The 19,095-nt window shown below is 31.8% G+C and overlaps 2 protein-coding genes and 1 pseudogene across 2 annotated transcripts; 1 reads left to right on the top strand and 2 right to left on the bottom strand.

Moving 5' to 3' along the window:
* Positions 1 to 7,189: 7,189 nt before the first annotated feature.
* On the bottom strand, positions 7,190 to 9,853 carry LOC131629964 (uncharacterized; annotated as a pseudogene).
* Positions 9,854 to 14,052: 4,199 nt separating this feature from the next.
* On the top strand, positions 14,053 to 16,245 carry LOC131629969 (RING-H2 finger protein ATL7-like). Its single transcript, XM_058900770.1, has 4 exons — positions 14,053 to 14,455; positions 15,345 to 15,427; positions 15,576 to 15,756; positions 15,868 to 16,245. The coding sequence occupies exons 1-4, from the start codon at positions 14,156 to 14,158 to the stop codon at positions 16,039 to 16,041; spliced, it is 738 nt and encodes a 245-aa protein (XP_058756753.1). The 5' UTR covers positions 14,053 to 14,155; the 3' UTR covers positions 16,042 to 16,245.
* Positions 16,246 to 16,525: 280 nt separating this feature from the next.
* Positions 16,526 to 18,656, bottom strand: LOC131629970 (uncharacterized). Its single transcript, XM_058900771.1, has 5 exons — positions 18,482 to 18,656; positions 18,262 to 18,332; positions 17,401 to 17,506; positions 17,129 to 17,261; positions 16,526 to 17,003 (listed from the first exon to the last, which is right to left on the bottom strand). Exons 1-5 carry the CDS (start codon positions 18,541 to 18,543, stop codon positions 16,839 to 16,841), a joined length of 537 nt encoding a protein of 178 aa, XP_058756754.1. The 5' UTR covers positions 18,544 to 18,656; the 3' UTR covers positions 16,526 to 16,838.
* Between the last annotated feature and the right edge of the window lie 439 nt (positions 18,657 to 19,095).

Here is a 19,095-nt window from a genome sequence, read left to right as displayed (position 1 = left end):
ATTATATGAAAATTATTACAACATATAATATATTCTCAAATAACTCAGGCCCGGTACACCCACATCATTCAAAACAAATATTTAACTGCATCTCACAACACTTTAATGCAAGAGTATAAGAGAACAAAGAAAGTCAAATACAAGGTTAAAGTGTTTTTGACTGGTGAATCTTGTAACGAAGAACTTGAATCTTTTATATAGTCTTCGACTGCCTCTTCCTTCACAAAGCTAAGCGATGTAGGACTTCTTCAACATATATATTTTCAACTAAACCCAAAAATCTCCACCCTGATTGAAAATAATACGTAAACTTTTATTGTCTTCACCGACAATCATACTTTATCATAAAGAGGATCAACATGTATATTTTAAACCAATCTCATCAATCTCCACCATGATTGAAAATAGGGATAATAGGTATTTACCCCCTTGTCATATAGCGAGATTCGATTTACCCCCCTATTAATATTTTTTTTGGATTACTCCTCTGTATTTTTAGGGTACCCCTAAACGTATAAAAAACAGTGAAAAATCAGGGGGGTAAATCAAAAAAACAAGTTTACAGGGGGTCCTAGGGGGGTAAATCATAGAACTTTTCATATTTCAAGGGGGTAATCCAAAAAAATATATTAATAGGGGGTAAATCGAATCTCGCCTATATGGTAGGGGGTAAATACCTATTATCCCTTGAAAATAATACATCAACTTTCATTGTCTTCACCGACAATCATACTCTACCATAAAGAGTATAGTCACTTGAACCTACATCAATTCAATAATTTTCACATTGTCTTCACCGACAATCATAGTTTAAAAAAATTATCATACTCTTTCATGAAGAATATTCATTTGAAGATAAACCACTTCAAGAATTTCACATTGTTATCACCGACAATAATATATTTTATCATGAAAAATAAGTTTTCCTTAAAATTAAACCACTCCAAAATTTTCACATACCGAAAACGATTGAAAATTCATGACAATCATATGAAAACAAAACTACATAAATCATTGTGGAAAAACAGTAACCATAGTTGAATTTTATTGAAATGATTTTTATTTAAAAAAACAGTAACCACAAAATTACATAAAATTTTCACATGATTTTTATTTAAACTAACAGTAACCACATATATTTTTTTTGTACAATGAAAGTGCCAAATCATTCCCTATTCAAGATAGAGTTATATGCATCTATGTGTGGACTCGTAAAGACCAAGATTTGTACTATAAAAGAGGCTTACCCCTCTTGTGTTTTATGTACCAAACTCAATAATCTCTAACATGGCTTCCTTTAAGTTTCTAGTAATGTTACTCCTTGTAACTCTTTTTTCCATCCCTCAGGGGCTTGCAGATTACGGGTACGGGTATCCCCCTCAGCGTCGTCCTCCTGCTACTTATGGCCCGATCCCGTATGGACCACCGAGGGAGAAGTTACACGACGTGCACACGCCTTTGGTGGAGAAGCCACTAGGCGAAAATACACCGGCCTACAAGTCACAGGTTGACAAACCTTCAACTTATAAGCCGTAAGTAGAGAAGTAACTGGTTTACAAGCTTCCATATGAGAAGCAATCTATCTATATAGTATAGTCTAATTAAGAAAATATGCTAATTAAGAAAAGGATTTTAGATTCTTGGTGTCTTAATTTCAATCCTATTCTTAGAATATGCTATATATTGTTATGACAATAATGAGAATGCATGTAATATAGAATAAAAGAAAATGGTGCTTTATAGTACTGCAAATTATATGAATAAGAGTTTTATCATTTTGATGTGTTGGTTGGTTGTATGAATCTTGACACTAACAGATTATTAATTTCTAAATTGCTGTAACAAACTGTACTCAAATAATTCTAGTTCATTTATAAACATATATAATAGCAATTGGGGCACAAAATTAGAAAGAGTAATTCATGTATGTACTACTGTATTCAATATTTGAAAAATGTTTGATGTACTCCTCTTTTTTTAAAACTACTTATATAAATATGATGATGAGGTAACCAGTCTTTTCTATAAACAAATATACGTTTTTCAAGTGTTAGAATGTGTAAAATAATAATTAATTAAAAAAATACATTGTAGATTATAAGAATTACGTGAAATTTCTAGAAGATGAAAATGAAAGAATCATAGATGAATTAAATCAACTTTAACTTCTTATAATAAAGCGGATAATAATGTTAAATCTTTTATGAGTGTTTGCTATAAAAAGAAAACTATTTGCGATGTATATAAATGCAATTACTGCTTTAAAATGAGTCATCTTGAGTCTTATTATTTTAGCAAAATGATGATTTAAAGGATTCAAAGACTTGGGCCACCTATAATGCATTAACACTAAAATGTTAGACAAATACCTCGAAACACAAAAAGGAGGTGAATTATGTTGCATTGATAAAATGATGTTCAATTAAAAATTATTTTGTAAAATAAATTGTTTAATATAATTTTGAAAAGATTAAGCTGCGGAATAAATTAGTAGAATAAAACCAGAGTTAGATTTGAAAACAACATAATTAAATAAGAAATAAAAAAAAAAAGATAAGCGATAAGAAGAAAGTACCAGCAATTTATAGAAGTTCGGCCTAATATGTTGGCCTACGTCCTATCCCCAAGAATTACATCTTTAGAGTTCCACTATATGAGTGATCTTTTCACATGTTATGCACACAAACATTCTTACAATAGAACTTGGAATTTTATACAGGCTATCCTCCAAACCAAACATGATATTTTATACAAGGCTAATTCAAAACCAAATGAGAGCTCTTTAACAAGACTTAGCTCATGAACCAAACTGAAGATTATAATTGACAATCTTTTAAAACGAACGAAAGCCCTTACAATTGGTGAAGCTCACGAACCAAACTCTAGATTTTAACAGATCTCACAAACCAAACAAGAGCTTTTTACTTTGGCTTAACTTAGAACTAACCAAAAAAATCTCACAATAGATATTAAAAAATTGCCCCCACACCAGATCCAAATACCTTACATGTAAATTTCACTCTCAAAGTACTAAGAAAAAAGTTAAGAAGAACTAAAGAAAAAGAAGAAAGTGGAGAGTGTGAAATAGTATTCAAAATTTTTGTTCTAGTGTTAGCTCTTTATTTATAACACAAAATGTGGCTCAAAATGGAAAGAACTCATGGGATTTTTAATACTCATATATAATCAATTATGAATATCACATAATCGATTATGTGATTAAAAAATGAAAGGTTCTTAAATGGCATCATCACTTATCGATTATGGCATCCTCTTATAGATTATTAGGGTTATAAGAATAATTTATTAACCTTAATGGGCTAGTCGATTATGCCATGTAAAAACCTTCTTAATTGGTTAGAATGAGTCTCTAATCCATTAGCTAGGCACATAAAGGTTTTCTAGTGATTTTAACAAAGCCAGACAGATTTTTTATCATTCCAAAGTGTATGTATAATTTTCCCTAGTAATCCAAGAGCTAATCTTATATATTTAAAGACAAAAATCACTCGACACGGACAAGGAAAACTTTCACATTTCCTCTATTTCATAAATCGAAAGATTCAAGATCCATTGCTTGATACAACCATGATTCAAAACTTCATCTGAGACTTGACATCTTCAATTTGATGATGGTTTATAAGGCTTCTTGATAGATACCTTTATCAGAGATAGATTTCTTGATTGAGATCATCAAGAGTTCCAGTGAACGACGCATAACATTAGGTGTTGTAATTTTGGGATAGGCTTGGACATCTTGATCTTCAAGCACAATAATTAGGTTATCACATTAGATGAAGACTTTACTTCATAATATTGTCGCCATCAAAACCAAATAGGTCAACAGATTCTTATAGTCATTATACCTGGAAGCACATAGCTCTACGTTCTCCTAATTTTTAATGATGGCAATGCGTCTCTCTGGGAGGTGGACAAACAAGAAAAAAAAAGATAACAAATTAGAGTGGTTAAACTCCCCTTGACAAATATAGGGTATACTTTACTCCTCTATAAAGTATACTTCTTCCCCTTTGGCCTTATCAAAATGATGGGAAAAACAATAAACACATATGGAAAGATATTCAAGCATGTATATTACGTTATAGTAAGTAAAAAAGCATATAATAATCCAAATACTACATTAATTAAGAACGAGGAATTCTAATACAACAACGGAGAAAAAATAAAAAAAAAGCAATAGATAGACAAAAACAACTAAGCAATAATTATTCTGAACCCTCATCATCATCATCATCATTGAATACTCCAGGAGGCAATTCAGATCCATTATGTGAGAGCATACGAGCTAGAATGTTGATATTTTTGTCTAGCTCCTTGTGCCTCTTGATGATAATGTTGAGAAGAGCTTTTGTAGGAGTAGTCTCTAAAATTCACAACAGAGGTAACCTTTTCAATGCAAAAAATCCTCGTACCAATACTTTGTTGGGAGGAGTTTTTCACTAGGGAACATTGATACATAGTGTAGGATGTTGAAGCGGTAAAACGGCAACATAAAATAAGTATTTATTTAGATTTATCATATCGTCTCCACAGGGATTCGTGATTATTGAATCACCGTTCGACCAGTCTCGCGTTCTTAAGTTTGGGATAAAATGGGTTTAAAGTAAAATGTGGGATTTAAACTTATGAACATCAAAGAATTTCATTCTTTGGAAATGATAGAACTCTCAGGATTGAATTTCATATACACTATAAATACTTAAACTACTTACCCAGTCGTACTCATCCTAAATCATTTGTCAGAATCAGCACATGATACCACTCACACAGAGGTTATCTCTAACACAGAGTGAGAAATCAATTGTTTCATTCTTTGTCAGGGATGTCTCGCGCAACTAAAACAACACGAAGGCATTAAGAGTCGATACACACATGATTATTAAGCCTTAATCTATCTCTAGAGTTAAAACCCAATAGGTGTTCAAACTAAATCTGAATCTAAGTTGTACATGTCTATAGCAACTCAAATCCAAATAGAGTAAGCAATCACCAATCATAATTTGTAAAGCAAGAATCACACAACACCATGAATAAGCAATATACATATAAAAAAAAGTATACTTACAAACAAACCCCAACATTAGAGCAAAGTAAAGAGAAGAAAAGAGGAGCACTACAAAAAAACGCGTAAAGTGCGGCAGTTGTTTCAAGAAAATTATGGCGGTTTCAACCGTCGTAATTTAATAATACGACCTTTTTTAAAACGACGTAAATTTGGCTGCTGCAAGGAAAGTAGTGGCGGTTTAGTACTAAAGGCCGTGCAAACCGCCGTAACTTTCACAGTTTAAAGTGGCGTTTTACGGTTGAACATAATGACAGTTTCAACTGCCGTAATTTACATTACCAATTTCATATTTATTTTTAAAACCGTCGTAATACATATTTAGAAAATCGTCGTAATATACATTAGTTAAACTGCCATAATATGCATTTATAAAATCGCCGTGATATTCATTTATGAATATGCTAATATTTACAAATTAATTTAGGAAACCGTCGTAATATACATTTATAAAACCATTGTAATTTACATTTATAAAATTATTATTTCCAATACCAGGCAGAGCAAATATTGTTAAATTAATTTGATAAATATATTTTTGAAATATTCTAAAAAAAAAAAAAATTTTGGCACAAATCAACACCAACACTAAAAACAAATAAAAATACCTATTATAAATTTACATATATGCATTTTTGAAAAGAAATTAAAAAACATAAAAATGTACAAAATATTGAATATATAAAGCGGTGCAATTGCTTAAAATTTAGAAAAGTGCATAGGAACTTTATATGTTTGATATAAGTATGATAATCTATTCTCAAAATATTATAACATAAAAATAACAAACAATTTTTGTATTCCTCATCTTCAAGTTGTTCTCAAAGTTAAAAAGTTTTAGAACATAAAAGTGCATCATATGTCCCTTGAAGGACTCTGGTGATTTTCCTCATGTGTATTGCTTGCATCTGATGATCTTCTTATGTCAGGTGATGAAGGTTCACTTCTTGCTTCAGAAGCCTACGAAAAACATAACAATTATTATTACATATAACCAATATCCCGTGTAAAGAAAATGCTAAGAGTTGATGTGATTAATCTGTCAAATTAAAATATAAAATAAAACCCAATATACTTCAATATAGTCAAAACAAATAAATTTATTTGGTATATATAGTAACATCACTAATCACAAACAAAAATCATATTTGAAATGGAAAATGCTGCATTCATTCACTATTATCTCTTTTATTTGCAATCAGCTAGAGCGACTAGTTTTACAAGCAGAACTAGTGGAAATTCTACAAACAACATTGGAAGAACAAAGGTTAACTTTTAGAAGTATTAAAGTGCTAAAGCTAAGCTATAGATGATAAGATAAGATAATATATATATATATATATATATATATATATATATATATATATATATATATATATATATATATATATATATATATATATGTGTGTGTGTGTGTATGTATGAGGAAATGAAAATTAATAATAACCTATATCAACTATGAAAAGAAAGGTTATCATACACATCAATTATTGGATCAGTGGATAATAATAATTTATTAACAAGACAAAAAGTTGATCTAAAAACTAGTAGTACTATCTGAAGACTAGTATAGTATTTGATAAACCATACAAAAATTCTTACTATATTTATATCATATGAATATAAAATATGGCCTTTTATAGATCTATTTCAAACCTTGTTGGAGGTGGTAACTGCTAATTAAGGAAGATTATTTATTCTTTTTTGACTATACTAAGGAAGGTTTATATGTTACTAAAATATATTAACCTGAATAATTTGATTTGACTAGTTTCCTTTTTAGACAGAACTCATAGATAGATGGTCAACTTGCGTAAGGGTTCTAACCCAAAGGTGAGCCATGTGATTAGATAAAGTCTTACTTAATTAATTTTAATTTACTGAAATAATAAATAACAACGAAAATTGACAAAATTTTTCACTATGTATACCACTAATATCAATTTCCTTATATCCAAATAGAAAACTAACAATGTTACTTAAATGCAGGAAAAAGATAACTCAGAAGCTTACCCTCAGATGAGAGAGTGCAGAAGTGGAAACTTAGAAAGTTAAAGATCAATGAAGTCATAATTTTCAGATCTATTTGGATACTTTTATGTCTCTATTAAATGCAAGAGAATCAACAATTTTAACATACCAATTGAAAGTCCTCTTACTACTAAACAGCCAAAAATCGAGAAATCAATAATATACCTGTTGTGTTTGATTTGCAAGTACGGCAGCTAACTCTGCAGGGAGTGTACCTCCTTCTTTATTACTAATGTAGCAAACAACGGCTTTCAATAGAGCAGTCACAGATGCAAGTCTTTGTTCCACTAATGAAGAATTACCATTTGAAGTACTACCACTTGAAGAACCAAGATCCATACCACTAAGTCTTACATTGGTATGTTTAAAAGCAGTGGTAGGAACCACTCCCATGCCAATTGCTCGAACACGGCCAGCATGCTCTCTTCCTAATACCTTTCCAACAGCATCATTTGAAGAAATTTCATAAGAAGTCTCAGGGTTTTGATTTAAATGACTGTCAATTTTTTCCTACATAAAATACAAACCAATGACTCAGATAGCTTCCATCATTCTTTTTGTGGGTCATATTCCATATTAGACCTCGACCAATGATCTTACCGGTCTCAATAGTCTAAAAAATTAAAATGCAATGTCATTAGTAATATTCAATCATTTCCATATGCATAAACTATTAATCATGTTAAGTTCAAATAGGGGCATATACTATCATTGACATAAAGTGGATACTAGAAATAGTTTTTCAAGATCAATTTTTATAAACAATGACTAATAATAGTTTTCTATGACCAACATGTTTTTCAGCCAACACCAATACACTAATATGTATCCCAACATTCATCTTAGTTACCTTTTTGTTTATGATAGTTCCAAAAAATATAGACCTTATAAAGGCATAAAAACACCTCCTAAACCTTTAGAAATAAGGGTTGCCTTCCACTTGCTAATTGTTACTTAATAATAACTATCGGTACTAATTATCAGCATATAAATCAAAACACTTTCAAACAGCTTTCCATTCATCTAATAATTGCTTAGTGTGTCTAAATTATACACCAATGACATTAGTAATAGTTTAGATAAAGATAGTTTTAAAAATACAAGCTCATGTCTTCTCCTTGCCAAAGACTTAGCACCACACGTATGAGAAAAGAGTTGTTTCTTCCTTATTTATTGGTTTCTCTTACAAAGATCCTAAAAGTGAAAACTTATTACTTAACATAACAAAAATATTAAGTATATAAAGCTATTCAATATACAATGAAAAAATGAAAATAGCATACCACTGTTTCCGGTCTTGAGCGATACTCAACAAATAACGCCCAATGGTCTAGAGGGACGTCCTCAGGTCTATTTTTGATGATTTCACTTTTGCTCAAAAGTGGGTTATATTTAGCTTTCCAAAGATTACCCCTATATTCCTTCCACTTTTTCCAATCGAAGCATCAATATACCTTTTAGCTAAATCTTCATGTACCTTATAACAAAATTGAGGCTTCCAAATAAAAAGAATGTTAGTCACATACAATATTACATATGCAAGCTCTCAATAAATATATAAAATTAAAATTAATTTACCTTAAGAAGGGTTGTCCATTGTTCATCAAAATAATCCTCAGGTATGTCTGACCACTTATCAAAACCTATAGGAAAAAAGAGAATGTTCGTTGCTACTATTCCACATACTCCCGCACGCAAACCGGCAACCTCTCCAATAGGTGAATGAACTTCATCAAACTCCACAATAATACGCAAATTACTTGGCATGTCATTGACATCCTTACAAGTCAAACGCAATTTTTGAATTGTACCATGCTCTTTATCTGCAAGATATAAAATATTAAGTTAGTAAAACCAAAAAATATATAATAAAAAATACAACACACCACTAGATTCAAAATTTCAACATATTATACCTTGTGCATCTACAAGCCAATAATGGGTAAATGCTCGACCGCCTCTATGTCTAGAACTTTCAGGTCTTTGTTGTGATGGTAGTGATGATGTTTAGTTAGGTAAATGAGATGATACATTATCTCTAAGATGAGAACTTTCAGCTCTTTGTTGTGAAGGTTGTGAGGATGTTTGGTTAGGTAAATGAGATGATACATTAGCTCTAAGATGAGAACTTTCAACTCTTTGTTGTGAAGGTTGTGAGACACAAATATCTCGCAGTGTCAGACACGATCAATCGAGCTCCCGACCAAGAATCATCTGATTACAAGCCACAAATATTCCGCACTTGAGTCCATTCCCCTGTGTTTTCTTTCTCATTTGGTGCCTCCTTTGCTGCACTCTTGTCTGCACTTGGTGCACTGCTATCAGTTTCCTGCTGTTTTTGTTTTTCTGTGGTTGAGGTTTAGGCTGCCACTGCTTCATAGGCAGGTCTTGACATTTATGCCCATACTTTTTGCACTTGGCACAATAAACAGGCTTCCATTCAAGTTCTATCTGTTGTTTCATCTTGTTCCCTTCTGTGTCCCGTATGGTTATTTCAGTTGGCATGTCTTGGGTTATGTCCATCTTAACTAATATTATAGTATAGGACACCCTCAGTTTTTGAGCTGTGCATTCATCTGTGACAAGAGGCCTCCCTATAGCACTGCCTATTTTGCTCAGACTCCTTGCACCCCACATATAGAGAGGAAGTTGGGGGAGCTTTATCCACAAAGGTACAGTTCTCAGCATATCCCTCTTTAAACTGAAATCAGGCTTCCAATCCCAAAGTAACATTACCATTTTCTGGATCGTATATGGGCCCTTCATATGGATAGCCTCCTTCTTAGCAAACGAATGAAATGTCATGATAAAATAACCCTCCTCATTATAAAATAAGTCTGGTAATTTCACATAATTCTATTTTTGAATTATAAATTATTGGGTTAAATAAGTTTATGGTCCCTCTAAATATTTCAAACTTCGTTTTTAGTCCCTCAAAAAATTTCCTTCAAAGAATGGTCCTCATAAAGTTTTCTGTCCACACTTTTGGTCCCTCATGTCTAACATCGTTAACAGAAGCTAACGTGGCATGCCACGTGGCAATGCTAGAGTGGCAAGATGCTGACGTGTCATGCCACGTGGCCAAGGTCAACATCACACTTGAACCCATAAAATTTCGTAGCTAATCTGTAGCTAAAATCGTAGCTAATTTGTAGCAAACTAATTTTAAAATGTTTGGTTTTAAAAAAATGTAGTATGTTTATGTTGATAAACCATAATTTCTTTGTTGACAAATGACAAATTAATTTCATTTGCATATCTATCAAATGCTTATAAGAGTTTTTTGATCATATAAACTCAAAATTCAATACACTGTTAATTGATTTTTCCAATTTTAATTCCTTAACCTTTTTTATAGATGCCTACATCATGGCTGGTTGTTTCCTTTTGCCTATTGCAGGTGGAGTGGCGTTGGCATCTGCTACGGAGGCCTCTTTCAATTGGTGAGTCTTACTCCTTTTGGATTATAAACGAAGTTTAATGAAAAAAATTGGTCATCAGAATTCTAACTTGTGGTTTTTCCCCTGCAATGTTGAATAAGAAGAATGGATTTTTTTATGAGAAAATTAAGAAAACAAAAAGAGAAAAGTAGAAACCTTAGATTATATTTTTTTTGATGATGTTGTTGGATTTGTTGCAGCTTACTGTTGGTTTAGTGAGTGTATGTGTTTTTTTGTGTGAAAGACAAATGACAGCACACCAAAGTAAACAAAGTAGATGGAAAAAGGGACAATATCTAAGCTTATATACTCATATAGTGAGTGAATACCCTTACAATTTTTTTAGATGCTTGAGATTTTTGAGTTAGCCTCATTTCTACTATTTTCCCTCTATTTTAATTTTGTTTTTAAATATTTCAAATTCACTCTACAATGGAGTGGCATTATTTATGACTTTCACTCTGTATGTTTCACATGCATGGCTGAGAACTTCCACGATCAACAAAGACGTTTGTGTGCTAATAAATAAATTAAAAGCAAAATGTGTGTTTCTTTTTTATTCTTTTGAATGCAACATTTATTTACAACAAAACATTGGAGGACTCATTATTCTTATAAGCATTTCAGAGACATGCAAATGGAGTTAATTTGACATTTTGTCAATAAATATAGGGTTAAATATATAAAACCCCTGTAATGTTAGCGAGTTTTGTTTTTAACCCTTGGTAAAGTTTTTTGTGCAATCCCCCCTTGTAATTTCTAGATTCCCTCAAGGGACCCTCCTGACTGCCACATTGCAGCAAAGATTCTCTTTTGCTGCCTACGTGGCAGTCCACGTGGATTTTTATATTTTTTAATTATTTTATAATTCCATGTGGAGTAAATATTTTTTTTAATTTTTTTAATTTTTTTAATAATTTTGTTACTGCTTTTATTATGAGGGGGTAAATAAAAATTCGCTAATATTATAGGGGGTATTCATAATAAAAACAGTAATAAAATTATTAAAAAATAAATTTAAAAAAAAAGTTAAAAAATAAATAAATTTTCTTTAAAATATATATATATATATATATATATATATATATATATATATATATATATATATATATATATATATATATATATATATATTCCACGTAGGCAGCAAGAGATAATCTTTTTTGCTATGTGGCAGTCAGGGGGGTCCTTGAGGGAATCTAGAAATTACAAGGGGCTGATTGCAAAAAATTTTTTTACAGGAGCTAAAATCAAAACTCGCTAACATTACAGGGGGATTTATATATTTAACCCATAAATATATTAGGGTTTATCAACACAAACATGCAGCATTTTTTTAAAATAAAAAATTTTAAAATAAATTTGCTACAGATTAGCTAGGATTTTAGTGACCGATTAGCTACGAAATTTTATGAGTTCAAGTGTGATGTTGATCTTGACCACGTGGCATGACACGTCAACAACTTGTCACCCTGGCATTGCCATGTGACATGCCATGTCAGCTTCTGTTAACGGTGTTAGACATGAGGGACCAAAAGTATGGACGGAAAATTTTATGAGGACCATTCTTTGAAGGAAATTTTTTGAGGGACTAAAAACGGAGTTTGAAATATTTAGAGGGACCAAAATCTTATTTAACCCTAAATTATTTCACCACATTCATACTTAAATCCCTAACTATCACATACATTATTAGTGAGGACTCCCTGTATTTTACCTCTGCGATGATATATGCTTCCTCCAGTTCCACTTCGACTTCCCCATTCACTCCAACTTTATCTACATCGATGTTGCAATTTACGAATAAACCAAATATGAGTTGAAACCAAGTAGGTACAAAATATTAGATAAGTTCTATTATAATATGTTATGCAGTCATTATAGAAGACCGTAAAATTTTGCTTAGAATTTATTTTGAAAACTCTCAACTCGAGCTCTCTAAAAGGAAAACAAATGGGGTCGCTCACAATTTTGCAATAGGATATAGAATTTGATATGGCAGACCCTCTACTATCTAACTCAGACTTATATACCATAAACTAACATACAAGAAGGTGTAGTAATGTTGTAACCGCATAGCTAAACATCATTGGAAATACAATATTTTGTGTTTGTAAGATTCTATTGAGGTTTTGTAGAAGATCATTTGCAAAAAGACAAGAAACCATTAGCTTAGCATAGCTGATAACTTATGCAGATATTTTAGGGTCTTAACCAAGTAAAATGAGAATGGATCTTGTGTTTGCCCAAATAACCGCTAGTGGAATTGCGACGATCATGAGAATTAACATTGCTTTTTGCATGTTTACGTTTAAGATGCAAAACTCCTTTGCACCATATGATTGTCCACATAATGTGTCCAAGGAACTTTCCATTCCAACCTATTTAACCAAAAAAAAAACAAACAACTTCAGTGACAACCAAAAGATTATTATCCATAATCGATTCACAAATGATTTATAATATTCAATAATAATCAACTCTATATTGTATTCTCCTACTTATAAAAATACCCATATAATAGCCTCAATTAACTAACGAACCAGACCTTGGTAACATGAATTACTTATCTCACATTTCCACTTCAAGAACTCTGAAGCTAAGAATTGTTTTGTCGGTTGAGCTCCCAAAACAATATAACACCCAGCAATCAATCCAATCCCAAATTTAATTAAAATCATTAAACTATGAAAGCAAATCACATAGCCTGTGTTAGTACCATTAAGAGCATATTATGATATCCAAAATAATCTGCAACAAGCCTTCCAACTTCTTCATTATCCATTTCCATATGAACAAAATCAGCTGCAAAATCAGCTGAAAAAATCAACAATGGAGATGAATGAAGATCTCTTTAACAGAAAAATGAAGTAGAAATCGAGAACATACATGAAATCAAGAAATCAGAGTAACAAAGACATTACCTTAGACAATGAAGGTGAATCAGTTGAGAGGCGGCACACAACAACCCTTTCGATGGCTTCACACATTAAGACGACTGGCGGCTCATAACAACAGGACCGACGGTGCAAAACAACACCTCCGACGAAGGGAACAAAGCTGATGTGAGAGAAAGGAGGATGTTGAAGGGAGGAGATAATATTCTGAACTTATAGGGTTTCAGGAGAGAGGGGGAGGAAGAAAGAGAAAATTGAGGAAAAATGAGTCTTTCCAAATGAGATGGACGGAGAAAGGGAAAAGTGGGAAACATGTGTGGCACTTGGAGGAATGGTTAAATGTGATTGGTGGGAATAAAATTTTGATTTAGTAAATTACAAAAATAGATTTTCCTAAGGACAATTTTTTTTTATTAAAGGTAATTTATGATGTTTAGTGACCTGTGTTATTTTTAGTTAGGTAGTTGATCCCCCTTAATCTAATAAAAAAACCCAAATTATTTCAATACAATATATATTTTTTAATTTTAAAACAATTGTCACTACACGTACTATAATTTCAAAAAAGAAATTAAACATTTGTTCTTACCTTATTTGTTGTCTTGTCGGTATCCCCTCTCCACATCTATTCTAATTTCTAGAACTAATATCATTGAACTTGTTTATGAACACAAAAATTGAATTGAGTTACTTCATTTTCTTACATGGAAACTAGTACCAACAAATCTCAAGCTCCTTCTTCTTCTACTACTGATTCAGACATTGATAATAACGATTCAGGTTGTTGTTCCAGCAGTAGTAGTAGCAGATCTGATGCTGCAGCAGCAGCTGAGTTGAAACTGTATAGGGCTTTCATATTCTCTGTGCCTATTTTCTTCACTTTGATTCTTGTTTTTCTTTTCTATGTTTTCTATTTGAAACCTCGGAGGGTTGATTGGTCTTCTATCAGAATGAGGTCTGTTTCTGTTTTACAACATCATAATCACAACAACGATATCTCCACTGTAAGTTGTTCTTACCCTAATCTACATTTGATTCTATTATGTTTTACCGTGTTAAAAATTGATTTTGAGTGTAATCTGAATTGAAGGAAAAATGATTTATGTTTAGTGTATGTTTGCTTGGTTTCATGTTTGGATTACTCAGAATTGCTTCCGAATGCGTAGAATTGATTTTGATATGTTTGGTTATTGTCGAGTAGAATTGATTATGCTTTTCATAATTCATTATACTTAGAAGCTATGATTTGTAGTTTTTGAGTATAACGTTATTTTTACACTGAAATTTACTATTCAATATTGAAGGAATTTATCCAATTCTCTTCACCCCAGAACCAAACAAACCCTTAGATATATTCATGTAGAGGTGTGTTGACTCACTTTTATTTTAGATTAACCAAACACGTCAAAAACAATTTTACACTTTTAGAATTGATTTTGACGCTTTTAAAATAGTAACCAAACATACACGATATGTAATCGTGCATATTTGTGTCATGGTGTCTGACATTGACTATGGGGCTGTTTGGATAAACAGCTTATTTGGAGTTTATAGCACAAGTGCTTATCAAAATAAGCACTTACGAAAAAGCTTGCATAAGCTATTTTTCTAACAAATTATAAAATAAATTTAAATTATTTTTATATGTGATATTAATTGTTTTCATCAGTTATCTTTAAGAACTTGTAAAAATAAGCTCAAAAAAAAGTTTGAGTAATGTTATAAGCTGTTTTAATAAGCTATTTTAAACAGTGTCACGAAAATTATGGTATAAGTTAAGCTCAAATAAGTCAATCCTAGCAGACCCTATGTGTAACTTACACTCCTTCTATCAGAAGTATTAGTCCTATATAGTGCAAACGAGTTTCAAACTGATAATTTTAACTTCTGCAGTCTGATTTGGGGTTGAAGAAAGAGTTGAGAGAGATGTTGCCTATTATTGTGTACAATGAAAGCTTCTCTGTCAAAGATACACTGTGAGTTTACTTCACTTTTATTGCTATTTCCCTTGTTCATAATTTCGGTTTTTGATTCTATCTTTTAATCCCTATTTCGTTTTGTTATTGGATCAAAATCAAAATCTGTGTTATCTTTCGCTTTCCTCATTTTAAAAGATTGTTGCAGATGCTCGGTATGTCTTCTGGACTACCAACCAGATGACAGACTTCAACAGATTCCGGTATGCGGCCATACATTTCATATGAATTGCATTGATCTTTGGCTTGCTAGCCACAGCACCTGCCCTCTCTGCCGTCTGTCGCTACTACCTACCGCTAAATCATCGACCGAAACATCTAATATGCAGGTAGATAATAGTAATTTCCATCATTTTGTATCAACGCGTCTACGTATACTAGTGTTTAGATTATTTATCGTTCATGGCAGATATACTGACAAATGAAACTCTCTGATGGAGGCCACAAGCAACGAAGAACTGGAGATGCAACGGAGAAATGACGAAACGCCAGCCATGGAATTCTCTGACTCGGTATCTTCCAGTCACCGAGAAACCACTTTCATTGAAAATGTCTCTGGAGAAGTTGGGATCAACACTCACCCGCGCATCGATGTTCAAGAGCAAAACGTATGAAACAACCAATAGGAACATGAAGATACGAGAGATTCTTGTTCATCTCAGTGCAAGCATCTTCGATTTGGTAATTTTGTGGAAGATTGGATCAAACCGTCAACAACATCATCATCATCACGGCGAAATCTTTGATACATTGTAGCATTGTGCTTATATGAGAGTTATGTATCATTTATCAACATATTTAAATTAAAATTTTCTGTTCATTTGATCTTAATATTAAATCTTGGTGATTTGAGCCTGTTTTCTTACCGATTATACGAAAAATAATTTCAACATTTGATAATTTAAAGATTATATTTATAAGGATTTTTTTAATGAAATTGAAAGTTATTGTGTTTGTTTACTAAGATATAATCATCATTGACTAAAACTGATTTTCAAAAGAAATTATTCAAAATAGCTTTCTATTTTAAGCTGATTTTAGATTTTTTGAAAAAGAACTGTAACTAAGCAGAGAAATAAATACATACTATAGAGCAAATCATAAACATAACAGAACGATGTATTCTTGGTCATGAGACAGTTATGTACATTTACAAACAAATCAACCACTTAAGAGAAGTGACTAATTCATATCAAGTATTCGTTCACAACTATTTTACACTGTCAGCGACTAGTATTTTTGCATATGTATATATATTGTTTCGCTTCGAAACAATCCAACAAGACAACATGTGAATGAGTGACTAGTCTTTTTGCAAACATATATATCCTGTTTCGCTATGAAACAATTCAACAAGACAACATGTGAATGACTGATCACTCCCTATGAATGCAGATGAAGTGATTATCTGTCAAACATCCCTTGTCTTAGACCCAATATCTATCAGTGGTTGGAGCGGCATCCTTGGACTCGAAGGAGGACTGCTGAGTTTCCGAATTAGAAACTTGAAGCACGGTAACAGTAATATGTAAAGACTTGCCAAAATTAAAGGCGATCCCGCTAGCCATCCTAATAACTGCAAAAAATACCGATAAGCAAATTATTTCAAATGTGATTGTGATCACGTCACGCATAAGGTAAACTTAGAACATCAATCACTATCGCATCATGCAAATTAATTTTATGGCATCAGCTACTTACCGCATTGGCAATGCTTAGTAGGACTTGCTTTGAAGCTTGACCCGTAAGAACTTTCTTTAAAACATCAGATGATAAAGTGAAATGAGGTGTGCCAGTGATAAATTCACCGAGGCGCAGAAACGGTATAATCAAACTAAAATATGTCAAACAAATAATTTAATTAGGACTTCAACATCAATGGGGTTAAGGTTTCTAATGAAAACAGCCATAGAACAATGCTGTCGATTGTGGATCGCACCGCAAAACAATAGCAGCTTGTTAAATCAAGTTACCTCAACTCAATAGGAGTAGCAAAGAAGTTTGCAAGCAACAGAATGGGAGCGTTAACAAACGATCCAAGTAACGATATAGCAATACCGCAGAGTAACACAGTGACACCTGTTTCAAAAGAATCCTTTAAAACAGTCTTTAATTTTGGATATAATTTTTATTAGATAGATCATCACAACAAAAAAGATGACCCAAATTGAAATGTAAAACTACTGAACTATCCTGACAAAGCATTATCAAGGACTAGTTCCTACAAATACACTTAATAGGTTCAATAGAGCACTCATAAAAGAGACAATATCTTGACTTTTTCCTTGCCAATAACCAGAGTCCAGAGCCGTCTCAAATTTTTCAAGGTATTGTATAGGTTAGTTATAGTTCAACTGTGACAAAGCAACTACAATCCTAAGATGGTATCAGAGCCTATTTCAAGATCCGTTGGGCCACATGTTATTAGGTATCCACCATCAAACCACCCACAATTTATATCCACACACCAAGCTCAATAGTGTTGGCATGAAGAGGTGTGTTAAGAGTCGCCCATCAGACAATATATGGTCAACATATATATGTTTATAAGCAGAGACAATCTTCACCTTATAAACGAACCTTACAAACGAGTTTTGTAAGAATGTGTCAGACCCCGCCGCAATTCTAAGAAATACACGAGAGACTCTATATATATAGAAATCGCATAGAATCAACAAATTCAATACCATCAACAAACTAACTTTCTTCCAACCAACTTTAACAAACTTTTCTTACAACTTGCCACAAATAGAAAAAACTCCAATAAAGGTATCCAAAGAGATAGTATGATAAATGATATTCAAAACTAAAATCCCAATCAATCAACAACTTACCACAAATAGGAAACACTCCAAGAGTAATCCCAAGAGCAGCAGAGAAAGATACCTGCTTCGGTTCAGCACCCCTGAACAAAAAAAAAAACACAGAAATTAATAAACAAAAACCTTCCATAAAATACAATTAACTAAACAACTTCAAAAAAAGGTTTCACTAGAGAAAAAAAAAATTAAAATAGACAAAACAAGAACATAGTAGAGTTCATAAACATAGTACCCTCGAAGAACCAAGAGAACAGGATCTGTGAATTTGTGTCTGAACCATGTTCCTAAACCCATCCTTCCTCAAAAAAAAAAAAAACAAAAAAATTCTAATTTTGGTTGTTGGAATCGATTTTCTTTATTTATGAAACAACCCAAATTAAACCATTTTTTTTATTATCTTGACAAGTCTCATGTGAGTAATATATTAAGATTTATAATAAACTAATAATTAAAGAAAATGAAATTGGCGTGGTAAGTAGGCAAGTATTGTCCTTTATTAATGGATCTTGTCATCTCGCTTTTCATCATAAATTGAGGATTAGATTCTCATAAAGTTTTAAATGTTTGATATTTCTATAAAAGATTATTTTTAATATTTTAATTATGTCGGTGAGTAAGTTTTATTTAGAAATTATTTTTTATTAAAATTTAATTTTTTAAGTTAAAATTAAAATAGTTATTTTGGTTAATTTATGGAAAAAATGTTTTTAATTAAAAAAGTAGGAAAAAATAAATGTATGTAAATTTTTTTATTAATGTCTCTTAATGAAGGATGTTATATTCATATATAATTAACTATATTTTTTAATTTGTATAAAATATATAAAATAAAACTTAAGTTGGCAC

The sequence above is a fragment of the Vicia villosa genome, unplaced genomic scaffold (assembly GCF_029867415.1).
Source record: "Vicia villosa cultivar HV-30 ecotype Madison, WI unplaced genomic scaffold, Vvil1.0 ctg.000625F_1_1, whole genome shotgun sequence".
In the NCBI taxonomy this organism is placed as follows: Eukaryota; Viridiplantae; Streptophyta; class Magnoliopsida; order Fabales; family Fabaceae; genus Vicia; species Vicia villosa.
This window is presented reverse-complemented; position numbering and strand designations above follow the sequence as displayed.